General features: G+C 37.7%; 1 protein-coding gene across 1 annotated transcript; it reads left to right on the top strand.

Moving 5' to 3' along the window:
• The first annotated feature begins 1760 nt into the window (after window positions 1-1760).
• On the top strand, window positions 1761-19364 carry LOC131806658 (uncharacterized). The gene is made up of 3 exons (XM_059131198.1): window positions 1761-2803; window positions 19057-19298; window positions 19351-19364. The coding sequence occupies exons 1-3, from the start codon at window positions 1761-1763 to the stop codon at window positions 19362-19364; spliced, it is 1299 nt and encodes a 432-aa protein (XP_058987181.1).
• Window positions 19365-19938: the final 574 nt, after the last annotated feature.

Here is a 19938-nt window from a genome sequence, read left to right as displayed (position 1 = left end):
TTGGAGAAGCTGAAGTCTGTCAAGGTCAATCCAGATAAACCCGCAAAGACAAGATCGCCAGAAAATGATTCAGAACCCCAAGCATCAGCCCAGGTTAAGGAACCTGCGTCGGCTCAAGTTGAGGGACTGGCCCGAAGGGTAAAGGCGAGAATGACAGCCCTCGGTCGCCTTCTGCAGAGTATGGAAAATATAGAAACGGGACAGTCAAAACAAGTCTATGTGATAAAAGAAGAGTCGATTAAAGGGCTGTGGAGTCAAATTACAGGCCTGTACGATGAAATTTGGCAACAGGTCGAGGATCCTTCGAGAATCGGGCTGAATCAAGACAACTACGATAGCCTAGAAGATGCGGTTCAAAGCAACTTGATAAGGCTGGCAATACTGAAAGAGAAATGCGGTGGCAATATAACAAGCACACCTCAATTGGGAACTGACTTGGTAGCACACAGCTCACTTCCACTACCAAAGGTAACATTCCCTCAATTCAATGGGGATTGTCTGAAGTGGCGTCAGTTCTATGAACTCTTTCTGGAGATGGTGGACAAGCAGCATCTTCCTAATATCCAAAAGATGTGGTACTTAAAAACAAATTTGTCGGGCGAAGCTGGAAAACTCATAAGCCACTTAGCCTTGACAGTGGACAACTACGCAACTGCATGGATGATGCTCCAAGAACGGTACAATAACAAACGGGTTCTTGTTTCAACATTGGTAGAACGTATTCTGAACCAGCCAACAGGAACCTCATCAACCGCTTCTATCAAAGCTTTGCATGATACGACGAGGGAATGTATGCTGGCCCTGAACAACCTGGATATTGACACTTCGTCGTGGGACGCGCTATTGATCCAATTGATTACGAATAAGTTGGATCATGCGTTGTACATACGATTTATGCAATCGTTTAAAAGACCGAAGGAGGTCCCTTCCATGAAAGAACTCTTTGCATTTTTGGAATTGCAGTTTGAGTCAATGGAATCGATTGGGAAAGTGGCAACTGCTCACAAAGGTTCAAGCAAAGCTGTTTCGTCCATAACATCAATGGCGAATCACAGTAATTGCAAACTATGCAAAAATGGTCAACATCGTCTTTATCAGTGTAAGCAATTCTTGGCGATGTCGGAATCTGAAAGACTCCAATGGGTACAACAACATAAAATGTGCGTGAACTGTTTTAAGGCTGATCATATAGCGAAACACTGCACATCTGGTATTTGCAAGAAATGTAATAATAAACACAATACGTTGTTACATTTATCAAGGAGATCTCAATCATCATCAACAGGCTTAAATCAAACGTCAACCACAAGTAGCAATCATACACCAGTCAATACTGCTGTAATTTCTTCGGCATCAGCAGAAGATCAGAAGAACGTTATTCTTGCCACTGCGAGAGTTACCATAAAAGCCGCAAATGGTATGTCAGGCGATACGAGTTGTGCTTGATTCCGGTTCACAAGTAAATATTGTTACAGAACGGCTGATTAAAAGGTTATTAATTGCAACAACAGAGACCTCTTTGTCTATTGACGGAGTTGGAAAAATTCAGAAGAAGGCTTATCATCGTGTGAACATGCAAATGTTGTCTAACAATTTTGGATTTTCATCTTATTTGGAAGCATTTGTTTTACCAACGATTATACCTGCACAACCGAATCACGATTTGGACATATCTAACTGGCAGATTCCAACGAACATTAAATTGGCGGATCCAAATTTTAATATTCAAGGAAAAATTGACATCCTACTCGGGGAGCCTAATGCAACCGGGTACAATAAAACTGAATAATAATCAACCTATTCTGCAGAATACTGCGCTTGGCTGGATTGTAGGCGGCTTAATAGAACAATCATCAACGAACGTCACATCAGCAGCGCTAACATGTGCAATTTTCGATAGTGAAACTTCACTGACACAAGCAATTGAGAAGTTATGGAAACTCGAAGAAGGAGCATCAACAGAAAGGGTAATGTCTCCGCTGGAAACCCGGTGCGAGTCTCATTATAATCAGCATGTCCAGACGGATCAGAACGGTCGATTCATTGTTAGTCTTCCTTTCCAAGAATCTCCAACAACATTGGGAAAATCTCATGCGATGGCGTATAACCGGTTCATGAGTCTTGAACGTCGGCTTCTTCAGAAGGATGATATCCGCATGCAATACATCAAGTTCATGCAGGAATATGAAATGCTAGGACACATGCAGAAAATTGACGTGAATATAGTGTCGAACCCTAAATATTTCATTCCGCATCACTGTGTGCTTAAACCAGATAGTACCACGGCAAAATTAAGGGTGGTATTTGATGCATCCGCGAAAACGTCATCGGGTCATTCGTTAAATGACTTAATGTACACAGGACCAACTGTGCAAAGTGAACTGTTCTCTATCCTGCTACGGTTCCGATTACCAAAGTTTGTCTTCACAACTGACATTGAAAAAATGTATAGACAAATCTTAATTCACCCCGATGATCAGAAATATCAACTGATCATTTGGAGGGAAGATCCATCGCACCCAGTTAGCTATTACAAGCTCAATACTGTTACATATGGAACTCGTGCAGCACCGTACTTTGCCACAAAGTTTCAACAGAAAATCGCAGACGACAACTTGGATCGCTATCCCCTTGGTTCAGAAATGCTAAAAGAGAACTTTTATATGGACGATGGTCTCGGTGGTGGTAGCTTAAACATAGCGATGGAGACACAAAAGGAATTGATAATCATTTTGAAAAAGCACGGCTTCAACTTAAGAAAATGGTCGTCAAACAGTCCAAGATTGCTAAAGGATCTCTTCCCGCCGAGGAGGAACCACCACAGTTTACGATGGGTGATGTTGCAAATGTCATCCGTAACGCTAAGTCATCCAAAGCGTTGGGCCCGGACGGAATCTCAATGGTAATGTTGAAGCAGCTGGATACGCCGGGAGTCGAGTACTTAACGAAAGTTCTCAATTTGTCGCTAGCCACCCACATAGTGCCCGAAACCTGGATAGAGATCGTAACGTATGCGGATGATTGTACGATCATTGCGTCAGGCCCGGTGGTCGATGACATATGTGAAAGGCTGAACCCCTATCTCGAACCTTGAACCTCTTTGTTGATCTCTTATAACGCGATAGGTCGATCTGTGGTCAGCTATGCGGCAGGGTGCCTTCTCATGACACCAGTGGACCATCTACATGAGGAGGCGAAAGTCCTTCCCGTACGTAGGTTATTAGCAATTATAAAATACACAGCCAAACCTACCCAACTCACTCCAGAAGATCTCTGGCTACAGCCCATTAAAGTAGCCGAATTTCTAAACCTGGAGCTGGAGCCAGATTAGCAAAACGCAAACACATGCATGTACTACTACTACAACAACAATAACAACCGGAAGTGTTTCAAATTTGGTATTCGAAGTTCAAAATGAATACTACAGCCTAACACAGAAAATTGTCTGTGCAGGTCCACGTCTTCATATAGCCCCCATATAACGGTACCTCCCGGAATTATTTCAAATTTGGTATTTGAAGTTCGTAATGGATACTACAGCCTGTGACAGAAAATTGTCTGCGCAGGTCCACGTTTTCATATAGCCCCAAATAACGGTACCTCCGAATATTCTGTATTTTGATGATTTTTTCGACATTATTCACCGGAGTAGTTTCAAATTACGTATTTATAGTTCGTAATGGGAACTACAGTCTGTGACAGAAAATTGTGTATGCAGGTCCAGGTCTTCGTATAGGCCCCGTATATCAGTACCTCCCTATATTCGGTATTTTGACGATTTTAGGTACAATACTCACCGAAATTGTTTGAGATGTCGTATTTGAAGTTCGTAATGGATGCTACAGCCTGTGACAGAAAATTGTCTATGCAGGTCCAGGTCTTCGTATAGCTCCGTTATAACGGTACCTCTCTATATAGGATATTTTGATGCTTTAAGTTCATTATTCACCGTTTATTTCAAGTTTTAAATTTGAATATGGTAATGGCTTATGGCAAACAAAGCATATGTAGGTTCACGTCGTAGAGACCCCAATGTAACGGCTTTATTCGATATTTTTAAAATTTTAACAGAATTTTTAACGGATTTCATTTTTTGAAAATTTCCAAATTCGTTCCAAATGGTGGAGGGTATTCAACTGCTGCTTTTTAACTTGTTATACCCTCCACCATACATAGTATGGAGGGTATATTAAGTTCGTCATTCCGTTTGTAACTCATCGAAATAATCATTTTAGACCCAACAAAGTATATATATTCTTGATCAGCGTAAAATTCTAAGACGATTTAGCCCTGTCCGTCCGTCCGTCTGTTGTAATCACGCTATAGTCTAAACGAATTGAGATAGGAAGCTAAAATTTTGCACAGATATCTCTTTTGTCTGCAGGCAGGTCAAGCTCGAAGATGGGCTATATCGGTCCACGATATCGTATAGCCCCCATACAAAGGTACCCCCCAATATTCGGCATTTTGATGATTTTACTCACATTTTTCAACGGAATTGTCTGAAAATCCACACAAGGAGTTCCTTGTGAGTACTTTATCCCCTGAAAAAGAATTATCTATATAGGTCCACGATATCGAATAGCCCCCATACAACGGTACCCCCGATATTCGGTATTTTGATGATTTTAGCGACATTTTTCAATTGAATTGTCTGAAATTCCACACCAGGAGTTCTTTGTGAGTACTTTACTCCCTAAAATTTATAATTTATTTTCATTTCTTACAGTAAAATTTTCATACATATTCCTCCATAGCTACATGTGTGTATAAAAATATGTTAATACCGAAATATACATATTAAATGATAATATACAGTGCGGGCAATATTATTGACACAAGTTTCTCTTAAAAACAATTTATGAAAAATTCCGATTTTTTTCATAATAATATCTTATCTATATATATAAAAAACGGCTGGACCTATTTGCATAATTTTTTGTACAAACGTTTGTCATACCCCGAATTAGGTTTTTAAAGAAAAAAATATTGACCACGCCTCCTTTTACGCCCACTATTTCGATTTATCTAAAATCCTTATATTTCCCAAATAAACAAGATATTGGTTTAAAAATTATTACAAGAGATACTGTTGACCTTCCCTCCAACCCTAAGTATTTGTTTGGGGGCTGAGGAACTGACCACGCATACTTTTTAATCTATCTATACATCTATATAGTATATAAATGAAAGTTGTGTTAGTTACTACGGTTATACCTTAAGAACCGCTGAACTGATTTTAATGATTCATACAAATTCGGAATTGTCTCTTATCCGAAAAGGATAATATCCAAAAAATCGCGTAAAAATGTGATATGTTAATATTTACATTTTGACTTTTGAAATGTACAATAGTAATGTTTTATTTTGCATTTTTTCCATTTTGACTTTTTTTTTTCTAAAGTACATTTGTAGATTTTTTTTATATTTTAGTTTTGAATTCGAATATTAATACCAATTTATTTAATTGACTTGATTTCTTGAGAACTGAAATTGATGGAATTATGTATTGGCGAAATGGAATAGATAATATCGAAATAATTTAACGCGGTCACACCAAAGTTAAAAGATAATTACTTTTTCAAAATCGCTAAAAAATCACGAAAAAGAGATCTTATTGCAACAATTCTCAAAACGGGAAAATATCGAAATAAAATTCCAATGAAATTGAATTTTAAAATAAAAGTACATTCTATTGACAAACTTTATAAGGATCTTTAAACAGTTGCTGTAAAAAATTAGCGAACAAGTTGAAGATATTTTCAATTTGTTATTCTTCTTTTGTCAATTTTTTTCAATTTGTAATATCGTATTGAATTCAGTGGATTATTTGTGAACAAAATAAAGAATAATTTTTCACTATATAAAATTTTTCACTAAAAAAATGAAATAAGTGTGAAATACGATGGTAACTGACATCTACCTTTCAACTCCAGGGCCTACACATGGTACAATGAAGAGAAGGTAGGTCAACTTTGAAAAAATTGCAAGTATAGAGGTTTACCTGTTTGGCTTGTAATGTCAGAATTAGTATCAAAACAATAAAAAATCAAACAACTTGTTGCATTTATTTTGAATAAATAATTGAAAACCGCGATAACTGAATGAAAGGTCAACACTTCTTTTCAAAATCATGTACTATATATCTCTAAAGGGTTATTTCGCTACAAAAACTCTAGATTTTGTCGATGCATACGTGGAAATAAACATTTTGAAAACACCCGAATTTGAATGTTTTCTGAATATTTTTTTTGTTATTGTAAAGAAAACACATACATAAACAAATAAAGATGACATATTAAGCCAAGAAAATAAAAAAATTGAAATCATATGGTATCATAGCCCTACCTTGACATCATTGTACCATGGGCCTACATCGTGCTTCAGCTGGAAGATGCGCAGACATTTAATCAAACAAAAATGACCGAAAAAGACTAATGGGGCTTATTTCAAAGCGTGACCCTACTTCTTTCATGTGACAATAATTCGTCCAATGAGAGCTCAAAATGCAAAAATTTTTGGGAGTACAATCAGTAAAATACCAAATATAAAGGGTGCAAAATAGTAGAGCGAATGGGACTTTTAAGAAAAAAAGGATTTCTATCCTTCCAAAAATTCTTCCTGAACATTTAAGATACCTTAAATCGCTTTTGCAGGTCATGATATCGATCATAATAACAATCGTATGATTTAAGCCATTTTTGGAGTCTTCGCCACTTTCTTCTATTTTTGGCCCTTATTTGGCATTTTTGTTTCGAAGGGGGTAGAGAACCTCTTCGCATAAAATTTTCGGAGTAGGGCCCATATTGGTCTTGACCACTAAAAAATTGTATTTATGCTACCCTGGTGTAAGGAACCATCGTACAGATAATTGCCACATAGAAATTTATTCATGTAAAGTCCCTACATTGGAGTATCCCCAAATCCACTTTCACACCACTTTCAGAAAAGAAACATTTGTATTCTATTAAATTTGTAACCCCCAAGAGAATATTGGTTGGGAACGTAGATTTGGGATATACATCTATATGAAATAAATTGTGAAAACATGAACAAATTACAAATATAAGAAGTAGCACGGGACCGAATATTTGTGGAATCGTCATTGAATTATACTATGATGAAAAATATGGACTATATGGGGTCTCCAATTTACAATTTAAATGACAAATAAAATTAGTTCCCATATTACGGTAATGGGTGTAAAATAGTAATTATATTTGACTATTCTGAAATCAGTATGACCTCAATTATGAGGTGGATAAAACTATTTTTACTTATTTAAATCACGTGATTTTTTCAGTTTGACATGCTATGTTGTTCTGCTATATTTTCGATTTGGCCTCTATTTGTCATCTTGGATTATAAGGGGTGAAGAAAGTTTTCAATGTAGGTCGATGTTTCGCATTTTACCATATTTCAAAGGATTCGGCTAAAAATGTGTATTTGGGGGTGAAAATCTTACACAAAAATTTCAACATATCTACAAATTTTAGAATTTTCTCCATGTAATAGTACCCCCTCAAGTCCACCTTTTGCCGGACAAACAGACCGACATGGTTAGGGGGACTTATGAGGACTCTAATGCACAATCTGAGGAGCTAATGGGTTTAAAAAAGTAATTAACTTTGGCTATTCTTAAATCAATTAGCCCTCAATTATGAGGTGCACAACGTACAGTAAATTCCAAATTACTGCTCATTTGACTAAAAATTAAAAACAAATCGACCAGTACGTGAACATTTATAACATTCATATTTTTGAATAATTATGCTTTGACAAATATGCATAATAGACAAAAAGTACGGGCCGGCAACGCGGACCGGGCCAGCTAGTATTTTATAACTTTTTAAATTGTTTTCTTGAAATAAATTCTACATGATAATTATTAGTATTTCATTCCATTTTATTACAAATTAGTTTTAGACAAGGATGACAATTTTAGAATGTACTAAAGGAGTTCAAGAAGTACAAACTTGTGGTAAGAGAGGGTTGAATGAAAATTATATATATATATATATATATATATATATATATATATATATATATATATATATATATATATATATATATGTAAAACTAATTTGGAATGAAATACTAATTCTTACAATTCAATTGCAACGGACTCCGAGGCAAAATAGATGAGATAGTGGAATTTATGAGTCGGAGGAATATTAAGTTCGCAGCGGTGAAGGAAACCAAGCTGAATGAAAATTGCAGCCTACAACGTTGTTATTGTTACAACGTACTAAGGAAGGATCGCACCAGAAGTGGAGGTGAGGGATTAGCGTTCCTGTTACACCATTCTGTTCAGTACTTACTGCTTTTTAACTTGTTATACCCTTCACCATACATAGTATGGAGGGTATATTAAGTTTGTCATTCCGTTTGTAACTCATCGAAATAATCATTTTAGAACCAACAAAATGTATACTATATTCTTGATCAGCGTAAAATTCTAAGACGATTTAGCCCTGTCCGTCCGTCCGTCTGTTGTAATCACGCTATAGTCTAAACGAATTGAGATAGGAAGCTAAAATTTTGCACAGATATCTCTTTTGTCTGCAGGCAGGTCAAGCTCGAAGATGGGCTATATCGGTCCACGATATCGTATAGCCCCCATACAACGGTACCCTCAATATTCGGTATTTTGATGATTTTAGCCACATTTTTCAACGGAATTGTCTGAAAATCCACACAAGGAGTTCCATGTGGGTACTTTGTACCTCGGAGGAGAATTATCTATAAAGGTCGACGATATTGTATAGCCCCCATATAACGGTAACCCCCGATATTCGGTATTTTGATGATTTTACTCACATTTTCTAATGGAAAGGTCTGAAAATCAACACAGGGAGTTCCTTGTGAGCACTTTATCCCCTGAAATAGAATTATCTATATAGGTCCACGATATCGAATAGCCCCCATACAACGGTACCCCCGACATTCGGTATTTTAATGTTTTTAGCCACATTTTTCAATTGAATTGTCTGAAATTCCACACCAGGAGTTCTTTGTGAGTACTTTACTCCCTAAACTTTATAATTTATTTTCATTTCTTACATACATATTCCTCCATAGCTACATGTGTGTATAAAATATGTTAATACCGAAATATACATATTAAATGATAATATACAGTGCGGGCAATATCATTGACACAAGTTTCTCTTAAAAACAATTTATGAAAAATTCCGATTTAATTCATAATAATATATTTTATAACTTTTTAAATTGTTTTCTTGAAATAAATTCTACACGATAATTTTTAGTATTTCATTCCTTTTTATTACAAATTAGTTTAAGACAAGGATGACAATTTTAGAATGTACTAAAGGAGTTCAAGAAGTACAAACTTGTGGTAAGAGAGGGTTGAATGAAAATTGAATATATATATATATATATATATATATATATATATATATATATATATATATATATATATTTGGCATTTTTGTTTCGAAGGGGGTAGAGAACCTCTTCGCATAAAATTTTCGGAGTAGGGCCCATATTGGTCTTGACCACTAAAAAATTGTATTTATACTACCCTGGTGTAAGGAACCATCGTACAGATAATTGCCACATAGAAATTTATTCATGTAAAGTCCCTACATTGGAGTATCCCCAAATCCACTTTCACACCACTTTCAGAAAAGAAACATTTGTATTCTATTAAATTTGTAACCCCCAAGAGAATATTGGTTGGGAACGTAGATTTGGGATATACATCTATATGAAATAAATTGTGAAAACATGAACAAATTACAAATATAAGAAAGTAGCACGGGACCGAATATTTGTGGAATCGTCATTGAATTATACTATGATGAAAAATATGGACTATATGGGGTCTCCAATTTACAATTTAAATGACAAATAAAATTGGTTCCCATATTACGGTAATGGGTGTAAAATAGTAATTATATTTGACTATTCTGAAATCAGTATGACCTCAATTATGAGGTGGATAAAACTATTTTTACTTATTTAAATCATGTGATTTTTTCAGTTTGTCATGCTATGTTGTTCTGCTATATTTTCGATTTGGCCTCTATTTGTCATCTTGGATTATAAGGGGTGAAGAAAGTTTTAAATGTAGGTCGATGTTTCGCATTTTACCATATTTCAAAGGATTCGGCTAAAAATGTGTATTTGGGGGTGAAAATCTTACACAAAAATTTCAACATATCTACAAATTTTAGAATTTTCTCCATGTAATAGTACCCCCTCAAGTCCACCTTTTGCCGGACAAACAGACCGACATGGTTAGGGGGACTTATGAGGACTCTAATGCACAATCTGAGGAGCTAATGGGTTTAAAAAAGTAATTAACTTTGGCTATTCTTAAATCAATTAGCCCTCAATTATGAGGTGCACAACGTACAGTAAATTCCAAATTACTGCTCATTTGACTAAAAATTAAAAACAAATCGACCAGTACGTGAACATTTATAACATTCATATTTTTGAATAATTATGCTTTGACAAATATGCATAATAGACAAAAAGTACGGGCCGGCAACGCGGACCGGGCCAGCTAGTATTTTATAACTTTTTAAACTGTTTTCTTGAAATAAATTCTACATGATAATTATTAGTATTTCATTCCATTTTATTACAAATTAGTTTTAGACAAGGATGACAATTTTAGAATGTACTAAAGGAGTTCAAGAAGTACAAACTTGTGGTAAGAGAGGGTTGAATGAAAATTATATATATATATATATATATATATATATATATATATATATATATATATATATATATATGTAAAACTAATTTGGAATGAAATACTAATTCTTACAATTCAATTGCAACGGACTCCGAGGCAAAATAGATGAGATAGTGGAATTTATGAGTCGGAGGTATATTAAGTTCGCAGCGGTGAAGGAAACCAAGCTGAATGAAAATTGCAGCCTACAACGTTGTTATTGTTACAACGTACTAAGGAAGGATCGCACCAGAAGTGGAGGTGAGGGATTAGCGTTCCTGTTACACCATTCTGTTCAGTACTTACTGCTTTTAACTTGTTATACCCTTCACCATACATAGTATGGAGGGTATATTAAGTTTGTCATTCCGTTTGTAACTCATCGAAATAATCATTTTAGAACCAACAAAATGTATACTATATTCTTGATCAGCGTAAAATTCTAAGACGATTTAGCCCTGTCCGTCCGTCCGTCTGTTGTAATCACGCTATAGTCTAAACGAATTGAGATAGGAAGCTAAAATTTTGCACAGATATCTCTTTTGTCTGCAGGCAGGTCAAGCTCGAAGATGGGCTATATCGGTCCACGATATCGTATAGCCCCCATACAACGGTACCCTCAATATTCGGTATTTTGATGATTTTAGCCACATTTTTCAACGGAATTGTCTGAAAATCCACACAAGGAGTTCCATGTGGGTACTTTGTACCTCGGAGGAGAATTATCTATAAAGGTCGACGATATTGTATAGCCCCCATATAACGGTAACCCCCGATATTCGATATTTTGATGATTTTACTCACATTTTCTAATGGAAAGGTCTGAAAATCAACACAGGGAGTTCCTTGTGAGCACTTTATCCCCTGAAATAGAATTATCTATATAGGTCCACGATATCGAATAGCCCCCATACAACGGTACCCTCGACATTCGGTATTTTAATGTTTTTAGTCACATTTTTCAATTGAATTGTCTGAAATTCCACACCAGGAGTTCTTTGTGAGTACTTTACTCCCTAAACTTTATAATTTATTTTCATTTCTTACATACATATTCCTCCATAGCTACATGTGTGTATAAAAATATGTTAATACCGAAATATACATATTAAATGATAATATACAGTGCGGGCAATATCATTGACACAAGTTTCTCTTAAAAACAATTTATGAAAAATTCCGATTTAATTCATAATAATATATTTTATAACTTTTTAAATTGTTTTCTTGAAATAAATTCTACACGATAATTTTTAGTATTTCATTCCTTTTTATTACAAATTAGTTTAAGACAAGGATGACAATTTTAGAATGTACTAAAGGAGTTCAAGAAGTACAAACTTGTGGTAAGAGAGGGTTGAATGAAAATTGAATATATATATATATATATATATATATATATATATATATATATATATATATATATATATATATATATAACTAATTTGGAATGAAATACTAATTCTTGCAATTCAATTGCAACGAGTCAAAATAGATGAGATAGTGGAATTTATGAGTCGGAGAAATATTAAGTTCGCAGCGGCAAAGGAAACCAAGCTGAATGAAAATTGCAGCCTACAACGTTGTTATGGTTACAACGTACTAAGGAAGGATCGTACCAGGGCCTCAATTCTGGATCTATGAAAATGTGAAATGAAAACATTTATAAAGGGAAAAAATGTCAAATGAAAAATTTTATAAAGGAAATATTTTTCATATCACATTTTCATAGAACAAGAATCCAGCCCCAGAAGTGGTGGTGGGGGATTACACCATTCTGTTCAGTACATACCTATCTCGCTTTTGCTAATCTCTAGTGACCCATACATACATTTTGAACTTCAAATACCAAATTTGAAACACTTCCGGTTGTTGTTGTTGTAGCAGTAGTACATGCATGTGTTTGCGTTCTGCTAATCTGGTTCCAGCTCCAGGTTTAGAAATTCGATTACTTTAATGGGCTGTTGCCAGAGACCTTCTGCAGTGAGTTGGGTAGGTTTGGCTGTGTATTTTATAATTGCTAATAGCTGACGTACCGGAACGACTTTCGCCTCCTCATGTAGATGGTCCACTGGTGTCATGAGAAGGCACCCTGCCGCATAGCTGACCACAGATCGACCTATCGCCTTATAAGAGATCAACAAAGAGGTTCAAGGTTCGAGATAGGGGTTCAGCCTTTTACATGTGTCATCGACCACCGGGACCGACGCTATGATCATACGTTACGATCTCTATCCAGGTTTCGGGCACTATGTGGGTGGCTAGCGACAAATTGAGAACTTTCGTTAAGTCCTCCCGGCGTATCCAGCTGCTTCAACTTTACCATTGAGATTCCGTCCGGGCCCAGCGCTTTGGATGACTTAGCGTTACGGGTGACATTTGCAACATCACCCATCGTAAACTGTGGTGGTTCCTCCTCGGCGGGAAGAGATCTGATACGACGTAGTACTCTTCGCTTCGCCCTCGGGGTGCTCGACAAATTGTCGGTTAAAATACTTTGCGCACCTCTTCGGATCAGTCACCGTTACGTCGTTAAAAGTGACTGAGGTCCTATCATCCTTTTTTCCAGGTCCTGTCATCCAAGTTCCAGAGCGACTTAACCGTTACCCACAGCTTACTCATATCGGTTCCAATGTTGCAACACTTCAGAAGATCTAGCCCCTTTTTCCTCTTATGCTCCTGTACCAACCGGTTGACTTCCACTGTCAAATCACTGATTCTAGGATCAGTAGGGTAGGTACGACGGAGATCATCACGCTCGTTTACTAATCCCGCTGCCTCTGCTGGGAAGTATGGTCTTATCTCGGGTATTCGACCAGCAGGCCAGTGAGCTTTCCCATGGTTAAGAAAAGTGCAGCGTTCACTCGGGCGACCTGCTTTTGGAGACGATTATCGGGAGATGGTCTGAGCGAAGAGAAATGACGGGCTGCCAAGTCCAGTCATCCTCGTTAACCGTGCAGAATGTGGAGCAGTCAATCTGCTCTGCCAGCGCTGATCCCCTCTGGTCATTACCTAGGGCGGAATTCCACAAATCATCATCATGGCTACCAACCATGGGATAAAATCTGGCAAATAACGCGGTTCAAAGCTATTAATCGGCGGGATATACACATAAAGTAACTCTACCTCGGCAGATCCACACTTGACTGCTACCCCCATACATTCCATGTATGGGTCACTAGAGATTAGCAAAAGCGAGATAGGTATGTACTGAACAGAATGGTGTAATCCCCCACCACCACTTCTGGGGCTGGATTCTTGTTCTATGAAAATGTGATATGAAAAATATTTCCTTTATAAAATTTTTCATTTGACATTTTTTCCCTTTATAAATGTTTTCATTTCACATTTTCATAGATCCAGAATTGAGGCCCTGGTACGATCCTTCCTTAGTACGTTGTAACCATAACAACGTTGTAGGCTGCAATTTTCATTCAGCTTGGTTTCCTTTGCCGCTGCGAACTTAATATTTCTCCGACTCATAAATTCCACTATCTCATCTATTTTGACTCGTTGCAATTGAATTGCAAGAATTAGTATTTCATTCCAAATTAGTTATATATATATATATATATATATATATATATATATATATATACATATATATATATATATATATATATATATATATATATATATAACTAATTTGGAATGAAATACTAATTCTTGCAATTCAATTGCAACGAGTCAAAATAGATGAGATAGTGGAATTTATGAGTCGGAGAAATATTAAGTTCGCAGCGGCAAAGGAAACCAAGCTGAATGAAAATTGCAGCCTACAACGTTGTTATGGTTACAACGTACTAAGGAAGGATCGTACCAGGGCCTCAATTCTGGATCTATGAAAATGTGAAATGAAAACATTTATAAAGGGAAAAAATGTCAAATGAAAAATTTTATAAAGGAAATATTTTTCATATCACATTTTCATAGAACAAGAATCCAGCCCCAGAAGTGGTGGTGGGGGATTACACCATTCTGTTCAGTACATACCTATCTCGCTTTTGCTAATCTCTAGTGACCCATACATGGAATGTATGGGGGTAGCAGTCAAGTGTGGATCTGCCGAGGTAGAGTTACTTTATGTGTATATCCCGCCGATTAATAGCTTTGAACCGCGTTATTTGCCAGATTTTATCCCATGGTTGGTAGCCATGATGATGATTTGTGGAATTCCGCCCTAGGTAATGACCAGAGGGGATCAGCGCTGGCAGAGCAGATTGACTGCTCCACATTCTGCACGGTTAACGAGGATGACTGGACTTGGCAGCCCGTCATTTCTCTTCGCTCAGACCATCTCCCGATAATCGTCTCCAAAAGCAGGTCGCCCGAGTGAACGCTGCACTTTTCTTAACCATGGGAAAGCTCACTGGCCTGCTGGTCGAATACCCGAGATAAGACCATACTTCCCAGCAGAGGCAGCGGGATTAGTAAACGAGCGTGATGATCTCCGTCGTACCTACCCTACTGATCCTAGAATCAGTGATTTGACAGTGGAAGTCAACCGGTTGGTACAGGAGCATAAGAGGAAAAAGGGGCTAGATCTTCTGAAGTGTTGCAACATTGGAACCGATATGAGTAAGCTGTGGGTAACGGTTAAGTCGCTCTGGAACTTGGATGACAGGACCTGGAAAAAAGGATGATAGGACCTCAGTCACTTTTAACGACGTAACGGTGACTGATCCGAAGAGGTGCGCAAAGTATTTTAACCGACAATTTGTCGAGCACCCCGAGGGCGAAGCGAAGAGTACTACGTCGTATCAGATCTCTTCCCGCCGAGGAGGAACCACCACAGTTTACGATGGGTGATGTTGCAAATGTCACCCGTAACGCTAAGTCATCCAAAGCGCTGGGCCCGGACGGAATCTCAATGGTAAAGTTGAAGCAGCTGGATACGCCGGGAGGACTTAACGAAAGTTCTCAATTTGTCGCTAGCCACCCACATAGTGCCCGAAACCTGGATAGAGATCGTAACGTATGATCATAGCGTCGGTCCCGGTGGTCGATGACACATGTAAAAGGCTGAACCCCTATCTCGAACCTTGAACCTCTTTGTTGATCTCTTATAAGGCGATAGGTCGATCTGTGGTCAGCTATGCGGCAGGGTGCCTTCTCATGACACCAGTGGACCATCTACATGAGGAGGCGAAAGTCGTTCCGGTACGTCAGCTATTAGCAATTATAAAATACACAGCCAAACCTACCCAACTCACTGCAGAAGGTCTCTGGCAACAGCCCATTAAAGTAATCGAATTTCTAAACCTGGAGCTGGAACCAGATTAGCAGAACGCAAACACATGCATGTACTACTGCTACAACAACAACAACCGGAAGTGTTTCAAATTTGGTATTTGAAGTTCAAAATGAATACTACAGCCTAAGACAGAAAATTGTCTGTGCAGATCCACGTCTTCATATAGCCCCTGTTTAAGTTGGTCTTCAACTTCCCGAGTCCAGTCAATCACGGATGCTGATTGACACAGCGGGCATCTCCTCGGCAAACTTCCCTCGGCGGAGACCGTAGAGCGCAGATGCCACCGGGCGGTGGTTGTGGTTGGTTAGCGCACTTTGATACATACGAGACTCTGCTCTCAATGGAAATAATTGTAAATGTAGTAGTAGATCCTCGGCGATCACTGCGATCCTCTGCGATTGCAAGAACCTCTGCGTTCACTTGTCGTTTAGTAGTTGACACATAAACACAAAGGTCTCTGCGCCACCCCAAATTACACAAGGCAATTTTGTTTGTTGTATAAAAAAGAAGAACTCAATAAACCACCAAACTTATATGAACTTAAAACTAATTACTATTGTGTTTTATTTCTTTTTTCCTCCTTTCACCTCCTCACAATTTCCCCGCCTAAACATTTGGTCGTATCGAGTCGGATTTGTGTCGCTTAAGAATTTTGGCTGGTTGTAATACACTACAACACATCCCCCTCATATCTCTCACCACCGCATCAATACCTCTCCTCATAAAATCGTCAACATCAACAATAAGGTACGTAAGTTCAGTGTTTTGTTATTGCGAGCTTTTACAAAGAGTGTTTTAATTTGTGTTTTTCTTTTGCTATATTCACCACACTCTATTTTCTCTGTTGAGACAACATTCTCTGATTTCATCTTTGTTTTGCTCTCAACAAGACTGCACCAATATTCCAATCGGTGTTTCTTACAAATAAACGGAACAACAACTTCATCTCCCCAACTCTCAAGTTTGCTTAGTTGTTGTATTCCCCGATATTCCACGCGCCTTTATTAGCGTCGGTTTACTAATACATAATCACACCAACAATTATTTAGCTCTCTCACCAATCACTGTTGGTTAATTGTCAGTGATCTATTCGTATTGTGATAGTCAATCCCCTCCCCGTCACCGTCCCATCAACAAACACTGCTTGTGTTTTATTCTGTTTGTTGCGATATCCTTCACAACCATTGTCAGTGATCTATCTGTAGTGTGTTAGCCAACCCCTCCCCGTCGCCGTTCGATCCACAAACACTACTTGTGTTTTATTCCCTTTTGTGCGATATTCGTAAACACCATTGTCAGTGATCTGTTTGTAGTGTGGTACTTTACCAACCCCCGTCACCGTTCGATCCACAAACACTGCTAGTGTTTTATTCTCTTTTGTGCGGTATTCTTAATTCACCATTGCACAGTGGGTCTGCCTGACAAAATTGTGAATTTTGAAAAAAATAAAATCTTAATTTTTTTTTTAATTTTGAAAATATAATTGATTTTTAGCAAGGTTTTGGAATTTTCTTTTGAAATAACCCTACTTTTGGCATTTTGGCAGAACATTAAACAGATAATTCCCCTTATAAAATTGCTCAATTTTGAAATTTTTATAAAAACAGTTCTGTTGGGTTTTTTGGAGATACACCTGTGTATATAAATTGTTAAGCTCTCCAATTAATATATTCATTGCAAAAATTGTGCACGCTACACCGACAATAACCGAAATATAAAAGTTTTATTTTTATTTCTTAAACTTGTTTCATATAAAACTTTGCGCCTTTATTTAGATATTGATATTTGCCCCCTTTTTGCAACATGTCGGTCACACCTTTTTCTCAATTTATCCGTGCGTCTGATAATGTAGTCAAGCTTATTGCATCATTTCACCTACTTGATTCTGAAAGGCATACAGTTTTTAACCTTGAAGTTCGGCGTTCGGATCTTCAAGACTTATGGGGCAAGGTCAAGAACACTTATGACCAATGTCTTGACTTTTTGATGACAGAAATTAATCAGAAGTTGCAAAATTTGAAATCGGTGAAATCTCCTTCGTCCACAACTACCGTTATCAACGTCAGTCCGCAAAGCACTCCAATTCAAAATTGTGAGTCAAACCATGTTAGTAATGCTAGTTTAAATATGTCTAACTTTGTGAACCCCGATGTCAGTTCTCTGCTGAAATGTCAAATTCTAATTGGAGTCTCCCGCCGAATAATTGCAATACTATGCACAGCCTAAATCTACCGCCGTGTGAAATAGATGATTTCCACGGAGACTTCCTGTCGTGGCCCATATTTCGTGATCTTTTTCGGTCATGTACATAAATAATAATCGGTTAAGTGACATTGAGAGGTTATGTCACTTAGTGCAGAATACTAAAGGTAAGGCAAGGAAATCGTTTCTAAATTTCCACTTACCCACAAAGGCTTTCCTCTAGCTTGGAAGTCTCTGCACGATACTTATGATAACAAACGCATTCTTGTGAATAATTATTTGAAAAAGTTGTTTGATCTCCCCTCGTTAACAAGCGAAACGAGTTCCGGTTTAAAAACCTTGCAACGGGGTATAGCTGTTTGTCTGCCATGTCAGTCTATGACATTGTTACGGATCACTGGGATCCTATTCTGGTTTTTATTTGTATTCAACGTCTGCCAGAACTTACTGTGACACTCTGAGAACAGAGTCTCAAAGATAAATCGTCCTTATCGTTATGGTCCGAGCTCGATTCTTTCCTCAATGAAAGAATACAGACGCTTGCCTGTCTGCGTGATCTCAAAGGCATCGATTCTTCTGAACCAAGATCAAATTCACGCAACGTTAGGACACCTTTGGTGAATAAATCGTCTGGTATAATAAAACCACGTTCTATACATCCTTGTTTCTACTGCCCCAGTGAAAGTCACGCACTTTACTGCTGTCCTAGTTTTAAAAAGTTAACTATTGATGAAAAAATAGATTTTGTAAAAAGACAAGAGTGGTGTTTCAATTGATTATCTAAAGGTCACTCGGTTAGAAATTGTTCCAGCACACATAATTGCAATTTTTGTCATAAAAGGCACCACACCCTTCTACATAAACCTAATAGAATTGCATACCCCAACAGTGTCGTCCCAAATGCTCCAAATGCTACTTTCCCAGCCGCTAGTCTGCAGTCTAGTACTAACATAGTTAAGCAGGCTCCTACCACTACTGCTGCAAATTTGCCACCAGTTAATCGCCAGGTGTATCACACTACCCACAATTCTAAAGTTCTTCTCAGCACAACTATTGTTAATTTAGTTCACCAAGGCAAATCCTACCCTGTTCGAGCCCTTGTTGACCCTGCGTCCGAGGCAACTTTCATAAGTGAGCACCTCCAAAATAGATTAAAATTACCCTCCCGTATTTCTCCTTCTAGAATATCTGGTATAAATGCTTCTTCTAACGTTACCTCCAGGAAAAATTGCATCATTAACATTAGCTCTGGGTTAGATTCCACAATTTTATTGAAAACCGAAGCATTTGTTCTCCCGAAGATCTCAGGTAATATCCCTTCTTTCCCTGTCAATATTACCCCTTCAAGTGCTTTTTCTAATATCCATCTAGCAGATCCAACAATTTCCGATTCTCGTCCTGTGGATATATTATTAGGTGCGGATTTGTATCCCCAAATTGTGTTGCCTGGAGTACAACAGAACATATTTGGTTCATTGTTGGCACAAAATACGGTTTTCGGATGGATTGTATCTGGTCCACCCCTGAAGGTCTTTACGACCACTATTCAATCACGTGAGAAAGCTTTTGGGAGTTAGCTATCTTTAAACAGCTTCGCCCACAAAAGGTTGCAAAGCACAAATCGTTTTCGTCAACTAAGGCGCCCCAAGATCCTCCCATGTCACCCCATCGCATACAAGCCCATATCGGATCTTCATCTAGATAATCTGGATCAATAATACCCCCTTCTTATTCACCAAATCACCATTCCTCGTTAACGGGAACCTCCCGC

This window comes from Musca domestica, unplaced genomic scaffold (assembly GCF_030504385.1).
Source record: "Musca domestica strain aabys unplaced genomic scaffold, Musca_domestica.polishedcontigs.V.1.1 80, whole genome shotgun sequence".
Taxonomy (NCBI): domain Eukaryota; kingdom Metazoa; phylum Arthropoda; class Insecta; order Diptera; family Muscidae; genus Musca; species Musca domestica.
Note: the sequence above shows the minus strand (reverse complement) of the source record. Positions and strands in the feature narration are given on the sequence as shown.

Bases quoted from the DNA above. Each gene is read 5' to 3' on its own strand.
- LOC131806658 (XM_059131198.1), top strand. From the start codon at position 1,761: ATGCAACCGGGTACAATAAAACTGAATAATAATCAACCTATTCTGCAG. The intron at 2,804-19,056 runs GCCGAGGAGGAA...ATACCCCAACAG, and splicing joins TTGCTAAAGGATCTCTTCCC to TGTCGTCCCAAATGCTCCAA.